Raw genomic sequence first — 15261 nt, 5'->3', positions numbered from 1 at the left:
CCTGCCCCCTTTGCTTCAGGGCCATATGTGTGGGCATGCAAGCCTCCAGAGAGCAAACAGAAAGCCATCTGAACTCACCCAGGAAAGGACCAAGAGGAGTGGCTTCCCTGAAGGAAGTCCCAGCCCACCAAAGCAGGCGCACAGCCCTAATGCATAAAGGGCAGTTGGGTAACATTGTGGTTTCCTCTCCAGGGATGTGGGCGTTGCACTCTCTCATCTACATAGCTCAGGCCACAGAGAAGCAACTGGTCTATTTGCTTAACTGCACCGCAATTGTCCCAGCTCTTCTACTAAAGGACAGCATTATGGAACATAACATCAGATACCCATCTGTTTTTGTCGTGGATGCACCACAGCAAAATCCCCCATTCGTGCTGCCGGTGTACAAGAGCCAGAAGAAATGGCAGCATGGGAAGCTGCTCCTGGGGATTCTGCTGGTGCTGATGCTGGCTGCCTTAGCCATTCAAGCCTATTACCTGATCTGCTTCCGCAAGGAACTGGACAAAGCAGCGGCACAGGTCATATATATATATAGTTATAGAGCACGGAGAACAAAGGGCTGATGGGAGCAGGGGACAGCTGATGGAGGCTAGTGATACATGTGGCTGAGAGAAAGGCAGTGAGAAGGAATGGAATTGGGCATGTGGCAGGAGATGTGTTCTTGGGAACGTGAAGCTCTTTGGCTGGAACTGATGCGTATCCGGAGACAGGGCCTTAGGTACCACTATGGGAAGGCATGTGTTTGCGTAATTGATTTAATTTGGCTCAGGACAATGTGTGTAAGAGAAGGCTGAGAGAGACACAATGCAGATTCAAGTATTGTGGGTACACATGGGTTTTATAGGAGCAATTTCTACTGGGGAATGGTCAGATTAGCTTTCATGATACAAAGTGTTGTTTATCACACAGAAGTAGAACTGCAGCTAATTCTGTATAATCACATTGGCAACTTGGTTTAATTAAAGGATTGTGGCCTTAAAAATCAAGTCTGTTCGTTTTAAGGTAATAGGGCTAACCTTTAGACATTGACAAATCCATGTTATCCAAAGTAACCAAAATATGCACCCAGTTATAAATTAGTGTAAAGTAAATGATAAGGAAGTCACTTTTGTTATTTTTTTTAAAATGCACCTTTTTGCTTTACCAGCAGTCTGACACAATGAAGCAGATGAAAATTTCTTGGTACAGAGATTAATTGCTGGGAAGAGAAAATTTAACCTGCTTCATTGATGCATGACTAACTGCTGATAAAGAGATGAGAACAGTAAAAACAAGTGGTAACCATTCTGGTTCCAGTATTTGGAGGGGCTTCTTAGCTAGAAGATGTGGGGTATAGACAAGTAGGGTGTGCAAACTGGGGATGCCAAAGAAATCCACAATGGAGTCAAATGGGTTTAGGATTTCTCTGAGTCCAACCTGTGGATTCAGCAACGGACCAGCTTTTTTGTGATGCACAGACCCCATGAAACTACAGATCAGCTTTTTACTTTTAGGAGGATTCATGCAAGTGCATATTTGTGCCAATGTGCATTCACTATGCGCCAGCTTTGCTAATGTGCTAATGTGCATTTTCAAACAGGATTGAAATTCTCATACATTGCTAAAACGAAACGAAACAAAACACCTGACACGTGAGAATCCGCAAAGTACAGATGAAAGAGATTTAATAAAATCTGTACCTCTACTGCAAATCCAGGATTTTCTCACACTGGCTCAGAACTTCTTGAGTGCTTTGTGATTGGGCTGTTGGAGTGGCGGCCAAGCCTTCCACTGCTGGGGTCTCCTATCCTACCTTATCAACCTTTAGCACAAGCCTTTTTGATCATTTTAGTTGGTTGCACAAGGAAGCCTTTTGTGAAATCCCCTTTGACAGAAGACCCAACTGGCCTTTTTATTCAAATGTGTGTGATGATGCTTCAAAGAGTTTTGTGCTTCCTAAATTGGGTATTTGCAGAGAGGGATGGTGGGGGGAGGGGACCTGCATTGCTCTGTACAGCAGACAATGAGATTTCTTTCTCTTCTGCTTGATGAAGACATGTGTGTCCAGCAAAATAGTGGTGAGCAGTGATTTCCCTGCATGCATTTTGGTATCACCTTCCTGGGGTAAGGGCTGCAACCCGCATCTCTAGAGCAAGCAGGGGCCAGGGCGACATTTTAGGGACACTCACCACACAGAGTCCCCTGATGCAGAGCACCCAGTTGCGTGCATGAATGTATAGACATTGCACAGGAGCTATGGGGGAGTGGAGAGATACTCTCAAGCCTTTTCAAGGACTAGGCATCCAAGGCACAATCTGCTGAGAACTTTTCTTAAGCAGCTGTACTGAAAGGAGTGGGAGCACAGAGCACATGGATCCTCCACTGGGGATGTACAGCTGGCAAGGAGCTTTGCTGGAGACAGGATGCTAAAACTATGTCATTAATTTATTAGAAGATGGGATTGAGTTCAACCTTATAAAATGCTCCTCACCTGAGTATTCAGTAAGAGAACAGAAGCCCAAAACATTTCCATATTAGTTGAATGTCTAAGTATACTTTCTAGCCAATCTGCCTTGCTTGTTTCTGGGGTCCATTCCATATAAAAAGGCCTCTTGAACTGTTATGAATTTCTGACATGGATAGCTTGTGGGAAAATGAAAATCACAAATGCATACTACTCTTTGTTGTTTCCAGAAAGTCTGCCATGCATCCTGGAAATTTGCAACTTGTTCCAAGCCACTAGGTGCACACAGGTTTCCCCTGTGTGACGCATTTTTAAACCGCTCATGATTCCTCACTCACAGTAGCATGCCGGTGCTTTACATAAAGCAATCGTTCCCAGGGCCTCACCTGTTCTTTCCGAGCATGTCTAGGACTTACCTTAAGCCAAGGAAAGCATTGGGAAATGAAGGAGGAGCCAGCATGGGAAGTTCTTGCATTTTTCCAGTTCTGCTCTTGTGCAATGCCACCTTGTGCTGGCACAGTGGAACACGACAGGCAGAGAAGGACCAGCCTCTGGAGAAGAGCATGTGCTGGGGGGCCATTGTTAATCCCGCTAAGAGTTCAGCAAGAGAAATCTCGTTAAAGTGCAGGCTAAAGGGTTCAGGCTAAGAAGTTCATAGACTGTGTGTACAAAAGTAAATGACACACAGTACATGCAATGATCTGTGTGTGCTTTCAGCTCTTGTTGTTGCCCAAAGTTGTTTCAGTGATGGATGTTTTTATGTTTAACTGGCCCCAAGTTCAAGGGTGTTATGATAACTCCTTTCCCAGTAACTGAAGAGAAACCGTTCTTCCTCCTCCTCCTCGTTCTTCCGACTATCCCCTTGTGCCTGTTGGAGAAGCGGAAGGGGCGAGGCCAGGTGATATGGAAACCAGGTTTTGGTTCAGGATCTGATGATTGCATCTCTCTAGCACTGATTTCCTGTACATTGACGGAAATCGGGGAGAATTTCACATAAATGTGAACTACCTAAGAAGGAAATTTCAGCTTTGAGGCAATATCTGTGGCAGAATGAAGGTTCTTTAAGTATGGATTCAAGGTGCTTTTTGAAATGGGTTTTTCTGAAAATTGACTCCTGGTTTTCTTTGCTTAGGCAGAAGCTGGTGCAACCTATGAAAAATCTGTACAAGGTAAGCTGTCCTTGCTCTGTCTCTTAAACCTCATCTAGGTTTGCTTCCAGCCAGAGCCTTTGGCACTACTGAAGCATTTGCTTTTCAGCAAGCAGCTGGAAGAGAAATTAAAACAAGTTGCACACAGGATATAGTAAGATGCCATATTGCCCAACGCCATATTGCAATGTGGCTTTAGATACCTTTCAAAATGGGGGTTTCTGGGAATTTACTAGAGCCATCATGGCTCAGGCCCTAGTATGAGGTCTGTTCTACAGTGTCTACTCAGTAATGAGTTCTGCTCTGCAAAACAACCTTTTGAGGCCCACTGAACACCTCTACTTTGCCATTTCATTTCTTTCTGTTGATCTATCTGGCTGGGCAGTTAGTGCTGAATTGCAGTGGGTCAGCTTTGGTTCGTCTGTGTGTAAAATTATTGGTTTCCTCCCATGATTTCCCCTTTCTATTATAGAGAATCCTGCTATTTTGCAGGAAAGGGGATGGCAGTGGAGGAAGAGAGGAGTGAATTAAATTGAGTTGGATCACCAGTGTGTGTTGACTTTACAAAGCAAGGGTGTGCGCACGCTCCTGCTCACAAGTCTCCCTCTCTGCTGGGATCAGCAGCAGCGGTGCCAGAGGGAGGGGAGCCTAGCATGGTAAGTCCCACACTGCTGCCCTGAGCCTCCACAGCTGTTGCTGGGGCACTACAGGGCAGCTGCCATGCCTGCTTACCCAGTGCTGCTTGGCCAGAGGGGCTACCCTTTCCCGCTGCCCTTGCCAAGTAGGTCTGTGGTGGCTTCGCTCACTCCTGGGCTCCTTGTGTTGCATGATGATGAAATCCCACAGCAAAGCAGTGGCTTGTGGGGACAGCTTACAAGGAGCTGGGCTGAGTTCAGCCACGGGGAGGAGTCACGTGGCACATGAAGCTGCCTTGCCCCCCAGTATGCCTGACAAATGCTCAGGCATGTTGGAAGCAAAGATGCCTCCTCCTCTTCCTCCCTTGGCCCCCCTGCAGGTATCCTGCCCCCCTCCCACAAAACCATCAAGTGTTCCTTCCTTCTCCACAGCCCCAGAGCCACAGCAGGAGTAGAGAATGGGGGAACTGGTGGCTCTGGGTTTGCTAGTCATGGCCATGCCCTTAGTGACCATAACCAAGAGGGGCCCACTTCTAGCAAGCAAGCAGCAGTGCTTCTCTTGCCCAGCGGCTCGGAAGTGGCTGTGCCTACCAAGGGGCTTGTTGTGCCACTGAGCAGAGGTTCTAGCAGCCAGAGCTTGCTGGGTTGGCTTATAGGCACAGCCTGGTGGGCTTATAAGCCACCCTGTGGAAAGCATGCCCAGCTTGCCCCGAAGCCATGGTGTGCTCTGTGAGCTGGTCCCATGGAGTGTGCCAAGATGGAGCTGGGCACAGAACTGTGTCTTCTTCCAAATCTCCCTCCTCCTCTTCCCTCTGTGCAGCTGCCTCTGCCTAGGAAATGGTCCATGGGGCAAGGGGGCAGAGAAGTGCTGCACCCCCATGTCAGTACCCGTGGTTTCTGAGAGAGAGGGAGGAAGCAGAGGAAAGAATGAGCTGAGGACAAATAAGCATGAAGCTATTGTGGAGGCTTGCCCAGCTGAAATGTGGGTGGGTGGGTGGCAAGCACTGGCAAATAGCTTCTCCAGTTGAAAGGACTGCTGCTGTATTGCCACCCACCTCACTCCTTGTTGGCTGTCAGGTTGTGCACACATATGTGAAAATATATACTGATCTGAACAAAGATGAGGGCAGATCTCCAAGCTGTGGGCTGCAGCAGGTGCCAGCACTGAGCCCCCTGCCTGGCCTGGCCTGGCCTGTCACAATGTGCAGGAAATGCCAATGATGAAATGAAAACTTGGTGCTATTTGAAAGGAAACTGACCAGAGCAAAACCAAACAGCTTGGGTGGTGCAGTTGTGGGAGAAGTAAACTGTTCTGGGCTCTTTTAGTTCTGCATTAAAACTTTTTTTTACAGATGGTCCAACCCTGTGATGTCCAAATCCTATGATACAATTTACAAATTATGCAAAGTGAGCTAAAATGTGACTGTTCTTTTACCTGGCTTGTTCAGTTATGCCATTTTTAGCCTTTTGCATAAGTTATTCTGTTTTCTTATATGGAAGGACCAGATGATATTGAGAGCACAGAACCTGTCACCACAGCCCTTCTGGTTTCTAAGATTCTGGCACTCTTTGAAGCCTCAAGAACATTCTTAGCAGAATTTGCAGTTTCCAGGAAATTGAATAAGGCACCCTGTAGCGCAGTTCTGTACATCTTTTCACCCATCGCTACAGAATTGCAGCCTATGCAGGGCCCTGTTAATGGTAGCCTGTAGGGGAAAGCAGTGATGCTACAATAGGCTTTGTTGCCCTTCGGTCCCTGCGGACAAAGGAACTGCAAGCAAATTTCAATGTCGTCTGATTTGCTTTTACAGGTCACACACCTACTGCTGAAAAACCAGCTGCTCACCTGACCCTAGGTAGGAAAATGCCTTAACTGAGCGAAATGTCTCCCTTTACCCTTCAGATTTTGTCCAGACCCTGAATGCAATGGGAGTGCAGCACGGCTGGCTGGCTGGCTGCTGTGAGGCTGGTGGGTGCAAGGGCCTGCAGCAGCTGCGTCTGAAGCCAGGCCAGGCCTGGGGTGTGCTCAGACTGGGGGTGTGGGCAGGAAGATATGAAGGGAATACTGAGCTTGCCTTCTGACAATATCAGGAGGGGGAGCTGCTTCAGCTCTGAGCTGCCAGTGGGCCGCCAGGGGCCAGCCTGGGCCCCTCTGACAGGGCCCGTCACTGCAGCCATCAGTCACCTCCTGAGTAGCCCAGCGTGCTGACACTGCCAGTGCTGCTTCCTTAACAGAGCTTCTGAACTGGAGCTGGGCACTGCTGATCTCAGGCATTGCATTCTGGGAAATAAAAGATGGCAACTGCCCAGTATGCCTCAGAGCCAAGCAGCTGCCTGGATGCCATCCAAGCACTGCCTTTGGTGAATGTGGCAGAGGGAAGGATTGACAGCTGCATCGCAGCTTGTGGCCACCGGGGGCAGAAGCGCGAGGTATGGTCCCATGGCAGTATTGGAGGCAGAAGTGGGCCCGCCCAGGTCTCATGGGCCCTGGGACCTGTCACAGCATGCCAGGCCCTAATGCTGGGCCTGTCAGAACACTAACAGCCAGGACACATCACTAAATCTGTGTCCCACTGAACCCAGGTCAAACCTTCCTGTCATTTTTCTGCTCCATTTTACTCCAGAACAGGCACAGTGCCCCCAGCTGGGATTGGGACTCTAGCAGGGCTTTGGGAGGCCCAGTCTGTATCTGGTCCCCTATAGCTACACTAGAATAAAAATGAAAAAAGGCATCACTGCTTGAAACAGGTCTAAAGCACTATCTCTTTAAGACCCCCTTCTCAATGAGGTGACAAACCTGTGCTTGGGCTATGCTATTTCAGATTCAAGGGAGAACTTGCATGATGAAAAGGTCCTCCTTAGCAAATCAGTAAAAATAAAAATAAATTCTTGCATAGGACCCTCTGCAGTCCTATTCAGAGGTAAGTTCTACTGAGTTCAATGGGTCTTTCTCCCAGACAAATGGCGGTCAGATTGCCTTCACTCCCATCTAATGGAGAAGGAGGATAAGAGCTGTAGGCCAAAATGCTTGAGGGCTACAAACTGACCATGGCGTCTTTACATTGTACGCACTAGTCAAAGGCTCATGATATGCCACAGCTGGAGCAGAGTTTTAAGCCTTTCCAGAAGCCTTGTCTGGACCCACTTCCTCCTCCCTCTCTGTGGGATCTTCAGCACTGTTCCTGTGAGCACCAGGGCTCCTCTTGCTGCCTGCCAGGCTTCTGGTCCCTTTTCATGTCGATTATATTTCTTAATTTAAAAATATATATTCTGAACTAGGAGGTTACCATTCAGCAAAGTGAGTGCCACCCTCCAGCATCCTCTTTATTTGGGTTTATTGAGGTTCAGAACAGAGGTTTTGTCTTTTGGAGCACAGCCCCCACCCCTGCCTTGTTCTCATGTTCTTCACTTTACTTTTAGCCTCAGCATTGTCAAGTGGGTTCCTTGCCCAGGGAATGGCACATGCATTTCTGCACACCCTCAACAGAGGAGAGTGTGCGTGTGTGCACACACCTGCTTAGATGTAAGAGGGCCCCTCTGAATTGCCAAAAAGAGGACAAAAGAGAGTACCTATTTGCATAAAATTCTACTGTGCATGTGTAGGTGTAACTTTAGAGTTAATTACTATAATTAATTACAATATGCCTCCGAATAAGATGGTGCCTTGCCCAGCCTCAGTCTGCTGTGCTGCACCCAACTCATTCTTCTTTTTCTTTCAACTTGGCTTGGACTGGACAGCCCTTCACAGGGAGGGCAACTTCAAAACAAAGAAGTGCCCTCTAGCAAGCCCTGAAATACTGGGTTAGTCTTCCTGAGAGAGAATACGGGCCCACCTTGAAAGGAACTGGGCCTGCGGTTCAGGAATGAAAATGCACTGCTCCTTTCCCTTCCTTCCCTGTCGCTGAGCCCGGTCCCAAAGCGTGGCAATGAGGCAGTGGGTGCCTGGTAGCGAGAACCTGCCTCGCTGAAGCCAGAGGCCTTCGCCTCAATTCCCTTCCCAGCTCCCTGGGGGAGTGGGGCAACCAGTTCCTACCACTGGGGGAGTGGGGCAACCAGCTCGGGCAGCAGCTTGGGGGTGCCTTGAAAGGGCAGCCAATGGTGGATTATGTGGCTGCTTGTTGTTGCTGTTTACTGCCAGGGAAGTGGGGTTTTCTTCCTCGTGTGTAAAACCATTTGGCTGTGACTTGTGGGAAGGAAAGGTGCCATTTGCTGCTCTGCATTAGGCAGCCGGCTGGCCCTGGGGGTGCAGGGTGGGATTGCCTGCCTCCCTCCTCACCCTGCATGCCAAGTGCTGACTGTGGTGGCGGTGGGTGTGTTTTCTACTCAGGTGCCTCCATCTCTGCGGCTGCGAATGGAGCTCTGCTGTGGGAGCACAAGAAGGGAGTGGCCTTCCTCCGTGAGATGGGCTACAAGGGCGGCTCACTGATCTGCAACAAGTCCGGTCACTACTATGTTTACTCCAACCTCTTCCTGGGGCATTCAGACTGCCCAGTCACTCACCAGAGCTACCTGTTTGTCACCCACACAATATACAAGAGGACTTCTCAGTACCCTGAGGAAATGGAGCTGCTGACCAACAGCATTCCCTACTGCAACCTGAAGGACAGTCAGCTTTGGAGCCACAACAGCTTCCTCGCTGGGGTGGTCCATCTAGAAGAGAATGAGGAAGTCTTCATCAAGGTGTCTCAGATGCATCTGGTGCGGGTCAGTGAGGAATCGAGAACATATTTTGGCACCTTCATGATCTGAAAGCAACTAGAGGTGTGTACAGACAATGGTTCCCATGGAACCATGAGAGTGGCTTCTTCCATAAACTGTCGGGGTGGCCTCCGTCTCCAATCCTGCTTCAAAAGCCTGAGTATTTTCCAAATGTAATGGATGAGGCTGGCCACCTTGCTGAGGGGCAGCATCCCATTCATTCCTTTCGGGGGTGTGGGGGGGGGAGGGTAGGAAGGTGTTTGGCTTATGGCTGGACACGGATACAGTGGCCAGAGTAAAGTAACTAAGAAAACGTTTCTGGGAAATGGCACGAGCCAGCTGCAAGGCAGTGGGCTGCCTTGCCCTTCTGTTTTCTTTCTCGAAGAGCTGCCTGAGTGCTTATGTGGATGGGCTGTCATTGCAAAAATTAAATACTAAAATAAGGTATTGCATTACTCATCATGGGCACTATTCAAAAGACACCCATGAGTGGCCTACCAAAACCATGTCCATCTCTTATAGACCCACTGATTGCTATCACTGGGCAAGTTCTGGCTTCTCCACATTGCTTTGAATTGTGGTGGCCACATGCACCTTGATGGAGGCAACATCGTGTTAGGACCCAGACAGTGAAAGTGTAGGCACACCCACTCCCCCCGCCCAGTGGCTCTGAAAAGCTGCCTTTTGCACACAGCCGCGGGGGCAGTGGACGATGAGGAGGGTTCTCCCTTTGCACGAGTTACTCAGTGTGGTCTAGAATGTTCATCTACCCCTTTGCTATTAAATGCTCTGTGGCCCAACCAAGGAGGCTCCTATGCTGGAGGGCCTTGCTCATTGTTTCAGTGAAAACACTGGGAGCCCAGGAAACGACCTGACCATTCTGTGTTTCGCAGGCACCGCTGCTTGGTGCTCTTCTGCTTTATTTTCTCCCAGCCTGAGTATTTCAGAAAGGACTGTGTAGAGTACACTTGGCCATCACGTTATGAGTTCTTTTCCATGTGTGAGGCACTGCTGTTTCTGAGGACCTACCTTAAAATATCAGTATGAATCAACTGAGGGCAGCTGGAGATGCCTGGCGGGTTCAGTGCTTCCTGGAGGAGTCCAGCCATCAGGGAGGGCATAGAGTAAACAGAGTGACTTATATGAGGCCCTTAGAGAGGGCAAAGTAAAGGAATGGCCCGAAACAGAAAATAGAAAAACCCTTTTTTCTAGGGTTTTTTTGGTTTATTCACACTGATGAAAATGTTTACAAAAAAACTCTGCCTTAATAAAGAGGTATAGAATCTGAAATAGTTGTTGAATGGGTCATTGAAAATTTCTGAGCCAGATGTAGGGATAATGGGGTAATCTGCAGTGGATTAAAATGGATTTCTGTTAATCTGACCTGTGGATTCCATAGAGGTCTGGCTTTTTCTAGGGTTCTGTAGTTCCACAGATGCCCAGCCCTCCCCAGGGGAAGGAGAGCAGAGGAGCACAGGTACTGCGGTTCAGGTAACTCAGGGAGCCGTGGCCAATGGTCTGCTGCCACGGGGAAGGAAAGGTCCCGAGAGAGCGGCGTGCCGAGGGTGCCAGCCCGCAGGGGCCTCCGAGGCACCGGTTAGGCTGTCTGCAGCTCTCCTCCTGTATATTCTGCTGCAGAGCAGGGGAGGGGGCAGCTGAAGGCTTCTCGGTTACAATCTTGAGGCAACAGAGGAGCAGTGAACGAGCAGGAGCCACGGAAGAGGCAAATAAGACGGTTCTGTGAGACTTCCCTGTGTCCTACCTCAGCCTGCCCTACCTTGCTGTTATTTCAAAAATTATCTGCTGAGCCTGAGTAAACTATGGACAGAGATGCTTCTCTCAGACCACTTTTTATGTTTAAAAAACAATTCTCTCTTTGTCTCTGGTGCTAGAACCCGTAGCTTTTGAAAGAATTCCTTATCTGCATCGCACAGCTTTGAAGCCGGTAACAGTGAATGGGCTCGCCCCGTGAGAGGCAGGGCTGGTTCAGATCTCTGCCCATCGCACAGCTTCCTAAAGATTCATGGAGCAATGCAGCATCATGCAAGTGGAGGTTGGCTCACCCCCTGCCCCGCCCCTCCCTAGCAGCCCCTCTCCATAGTAGGTGTAAAGGCTACGCGAGGGGCTGCAGTGGGGAAGGGGAGCCACCCAGTCCCTGTTCCATTGATAGAAATGAACTATTGGCAGGATAGCTGGATAGAGCCCTAAAGGCCTCTCCCGCAATTCCAGCAGTTTAAGGAAAATGGGTAGGCAGTCAGCAGAGATTTGCAAAATGCTCCTGGGAATTAAGTAAAGGAAGAGCAAGACTTCATGTTTCCACCTGGCTATTTCCAGTGCCAGGATAGTGATCTCCTCCCACAGCAATCCCAGAGCAGCCAGCATTGCTGCACCTGCGCCACCAGTGATAATGGGGCAGCCGCAGCCCCAGGCAGGGTCTCTGGGGCAAGGAGGAGACCCAGATCCCTCTCTTTCAGCAGGGATCTTGAGCAGGGTCTCCAGGGTGATGGTGGTGTGTGCGCACACATGCACATGTGTGCACACCCACGTGCATGAACCCTCATGCACCACAGCGTGAGGCCTGGAGGGGTGAAAAGGGTTGTGAGGTCCAGCCTCAGAAGAGGCTGCTTTTATGTTGCTGAGGCTTTTTATGTGAAGTGAACCAAAATAAAAGCGAGCAACCAGGAATGGGAAGTGCAATTGTCAGTGTGATTATTTCGGTCATTTGCCTGGAGGGAGGGCTGGGCTTATTGTTTCCAGAGCACTTAATTCTTCATCGTGAGTTACTGAACAGGAGAGGTGGAAGGCACTCCTAAGGCCTGCAGGTCCAGGCTCCAGCTCAGCGCAGGCCTCCCTGGAAAGTGGCCGTCCGGCTGCGTCCTGAGTGTCCAGGTGCGGGAGAGCCCACCAAATGCCACCTGAATGGAGCATAAATGAGTACTGGGGCCACTTGAAGAGAAATGTGAAACCTGGAGGCAGCTAACCCATCAGCTCGCACCGCTTCTGCTGTGCCTTGCACAGGCTTCCTTTCAGTCAAACCGCATCAGAAGGGCTTGCTAGTACAAGGCATCAGAGAGGATTTCCTGTGGCCTGTTACACTTGGCTGGAAGTCGCTGAACAGAGGAGGGGGTTAGGTAAAAAGCTGCACCGTTTTCTGTAACTTGGCCTGAATGGTGCACATGACATTAAGGAATGTTAACAGAAGGTCAGTCCTGAGCCTTACGTGGTGTGAAGACCTTCTCCTCGGAGGGAGAAGAAATGCATCCCTGTTAGTGTACCATCAGCTCTCGCCAGGCTGCTTGCCCGCCATCGGCCCTGACAGTTGGCTATGCTGGCTGCTGGGAGCTGAAGTTCAAAACATCTGGAGGACAGCACACATTCTCTGAGCTTATTGGTCAGGATTTTTTATTTCCCTCAGATGCAGCACCTGCCTTGCCTCCTTCCTTGCATGGTTTGCAATTGCATGTCCTCTGCAGTGGTGTGGGGGGCAGTGTGACTAAGCCCCTTTTCCATGTCCCTGGCAGAGTCCAAAACTGTGCACCGGTGGTGTTGATCCACACCAGCCAGCCAGCTCTAGCACTTTTCATTTCTACAAAGAGCATGTCATTTGTGCAGCTGGTGAGTCTTCGGGTGCATCCCTTTTGCCCCACGGCAGCTGCTTGTAATGCTCCAGACTCAGAGACTCATGAGCATCCAATGCAAGGAGCAGAGTGTGGCAGCAGCAGTCTCTGCCCCCACCGTGCCTCATGCCTGCATTTTCTGTGGCAGCGGGCACATTCTTGCTGGCACTTGGTCTTCAGATTCCCAGCTTTGAGGTCACAGGATCTTTGCATTACAACAGGGAACAAAAAGCTCAGGGGAAGTGGGAGTTTGGGTGGGGGGGGGGGCAGATGCTGTCCGTGCCCCTGCTGTGCAGTCTGACTGCTGACCTGGCTCCACTGCAGCCTGGTCAAAAAGTACCCCAAGCCCCACTCAGCCCCACAGCTTTCCACAGAAGGACTTGTATCTTTTGAAAGCAAGGAGGGTAACCCCACAACAGCAGCATCAGGGAGGAAATGGGGCAAATACACTGCCCATAAGTGACACAAGTACCATGACTGGAGGAATCTGATGCCATTGTTAAGAGGGTGCAACAATGTGTGCTCATTGTCATGAAACTAGGGGTGTGAGAGGGATCCATTCAGGGGTGGATTCCCTGGGCTTGGCTCCCCAGGCTCTGGTCCCCTTGGCGGTGGCCCTGAGTCTGCATTCCTGGAAAACACACTCAGCATTCATCAGGCCCTCTCCCAGAATCACGTGCAAGCAGCTTCCCTCTCCTTCATCGGGGCAGCAGCCATTTGGGCAGCTGCACCCAACATGAAAGAAGGCTAGCGACAGGGGGCTCACCAGGAGAGGAGCGCCATGAGGCCACTAGCCAAAGAAGGACTTCCTCTTGGCCTGGCTCAGTTTGGAAGACAGGGCCAAGCACAAGAAGAAGTCAGGGAATGCTTGGGGGATGAATTCCAATAGGGTTTGTCCCAAGCCTATGTGAAATAGTGCTTTCCAGTGGCTGAAATACCCTCTTTCCAGTAAGAATGCTCCTGTTTTTAGACCTGTTGCTCTTGTGTCCTCTCTCTGCAGCTGCTAAGTGCAGCTGGATTCCGAAAGACTGCATATTGTTCTTCCTGGCTTTCTCACAGGGATGATCCTAGCAATTGGGCATCCCATAATGAATAGGGTGACTCTGACATACTGCATAGCCAATCAGGTTCCATTGAGCCATCATTCAGGAAGCATCGTCCTCCCCCCAAAATGGTCAGCATTATAGGCCGTCTTCAGCGTAATCAGGAAAGGAGTGAAAAGCACTTCCTCTCCGGCTTAGTCCAGATAGATGCCCCAAGTCACCTTAGCCTCAGGCTCTCTGAATAGTTTGTGGCTGCTCCTGCTGTACTGTCTCAGAGCATACTTCGTGCAAACCGTGACTTACATCTGCTTTTATCAGTAGCACAGTTCACAGAAGGCAGTTCTAAGAATTCCTGCCCTCTGCGATGCTGAGGCTGCCTGACCATAAGCCTCAACGCAAGAATCACATTTGCTGTCAGTACTTTTTAAAACCAGCCTTCCTCAGCCTTGCGCTTTCCAGCTGTCTGGGACTTCTAACTCCTCAGAGGCTGTTGTCCAAATCCTCTGGGGGGCACTAGGCCGGGGAGGGCTCTTTGCCACCTTCCCTTTTGCAGGTTAATTCGGAGTGGCAGAATCTTCTTCTGAGGCTTGGAGTGTTTGTTAGAAGTTTTTATCGCATCTGCTATGAGTTGTAGCAATGCACATCTGATTCATCAGTGTAACATAAACACTAATGAACGTACCGCAAGTATAAACATAATCCTATCCTCTTGTGAAATTATCTTCAGTGCCTCTGTGTGGGAGGGGTGGTCCTGAGCTGCCTAAAAGAGCTGGTGGTGAAGCCAATCCTGAAGAAATTTTTTCTGACCCTGGGAAAGCTCAGTAACTTTAGGCTGGTGCTGAATATTTCTTTCCTGGAAAAAGGCTTGGTTTGGGTTGTGGCCATCCAGCTCTAGACACCCTTGGATGAGACTGTTTATTTGAATCCATCTCTATCCGGGTTTAGGCATGGAAACAGCAATTGTAACCATGCATGCTGACCTGTGCTGGTTAAAGGACGGGCCAGTGCAGCTTGCTGATTCTCCTTGCTGGCTCTCAGCACCATCGACCGTGGCCATTGCCTTCTGGGGCGCTTCCCTGAGTCAGGAGTGAGCGGCACTGCACCATTGTGGTCTTGCGCCTACCGGGGTTATGTGGCACGTGGCCCATTTCGCCAGCCATTTCCCTTCTGCTGGCAGAATGGCAGCCCAGGAAGGGCCGAAGTGGAAGGGCCAGAGCAGCTGGGCATTCCCCTACAGCCCTGTCGAGCAGCCATGTATTTATTTCCTTCTTACTCCGCTGTTGATTTGACTCTTCATTTCTGTGACTCCAGTTTCTACCAGTAGGCAATATATTTAGCCTCTGGTTACAGCAAAGAGCGAGAGAGGATGTGGGAAGGCAGCAACTTTCAGCACGCCTGCTTTCACTAGAAAGGCAGCCACAGTTAAGGAAAAGACAAGTGCAGGCAGTCTTGTTCTTCTGAACAGTGCTGCTTGTACACAGCATTTGGGGAGTTCTACTACTACATTGTTCAGGAACCTCTGCGGGGGCATTTTTAACAATGAGACTTTTCTGGTCACCAAAAGTACGCCTACAAATAATTCGCACCTCTCTCTCTTTCTCTCTCTCTCTCTCACACACACACACAGACAGACAGATTCTGTGGTCTCATTCTTACTAAGATGATGCATCTAACTCT

General features: G+C 49.7%; 1 protein-coding gene across 1 annotated transcript; it reads left to right on the top strand.

Annotated features, from left to right (window-relative positions):
* Positions 1–305: 305 nt before the first annotated feature.
* Positions 306–9133, top strand: TNFSF14 (TNF superfamily member 14). The gene is made up of 4 exons (XM_044443700.1): positions 306–518; positions 3576–3612; positions 6038–6082; positions 8554–9133. Exons 1-4 carry the CDS (start codon positions 306–308, stop codon positions 8973–8975), a joined length of 717 nt encoding a protein of 238 aa, XP_044299635.1. The 3' UTR covers positions 8976–9133.
* Positions 9134–15261: the final 6128 nt, after the last annotated feature.

The sequence above is a fragment of the Varanus komodoensis genome, unplaced genomic scaffold (assembly GCF_004798865.1).
Source record: "Varanus komodoensis strain SLA01 unplaced genomic scaffold, ASM479886v1 scaffold42, whole genome shotgun sequence".
In the NCBI taxonomy this organism is placed as follows: domain Eukaryota; kingdom Metazoa; phylum Chordata; class Lepidosauria; order Squamata; family Varanidae; genus Varanus; species Varanus komodoensis.
Note: the sequence above shows the minus strand (reverse complement) of the source record. Positions and strands in the feature narration are given on the sequence as shown.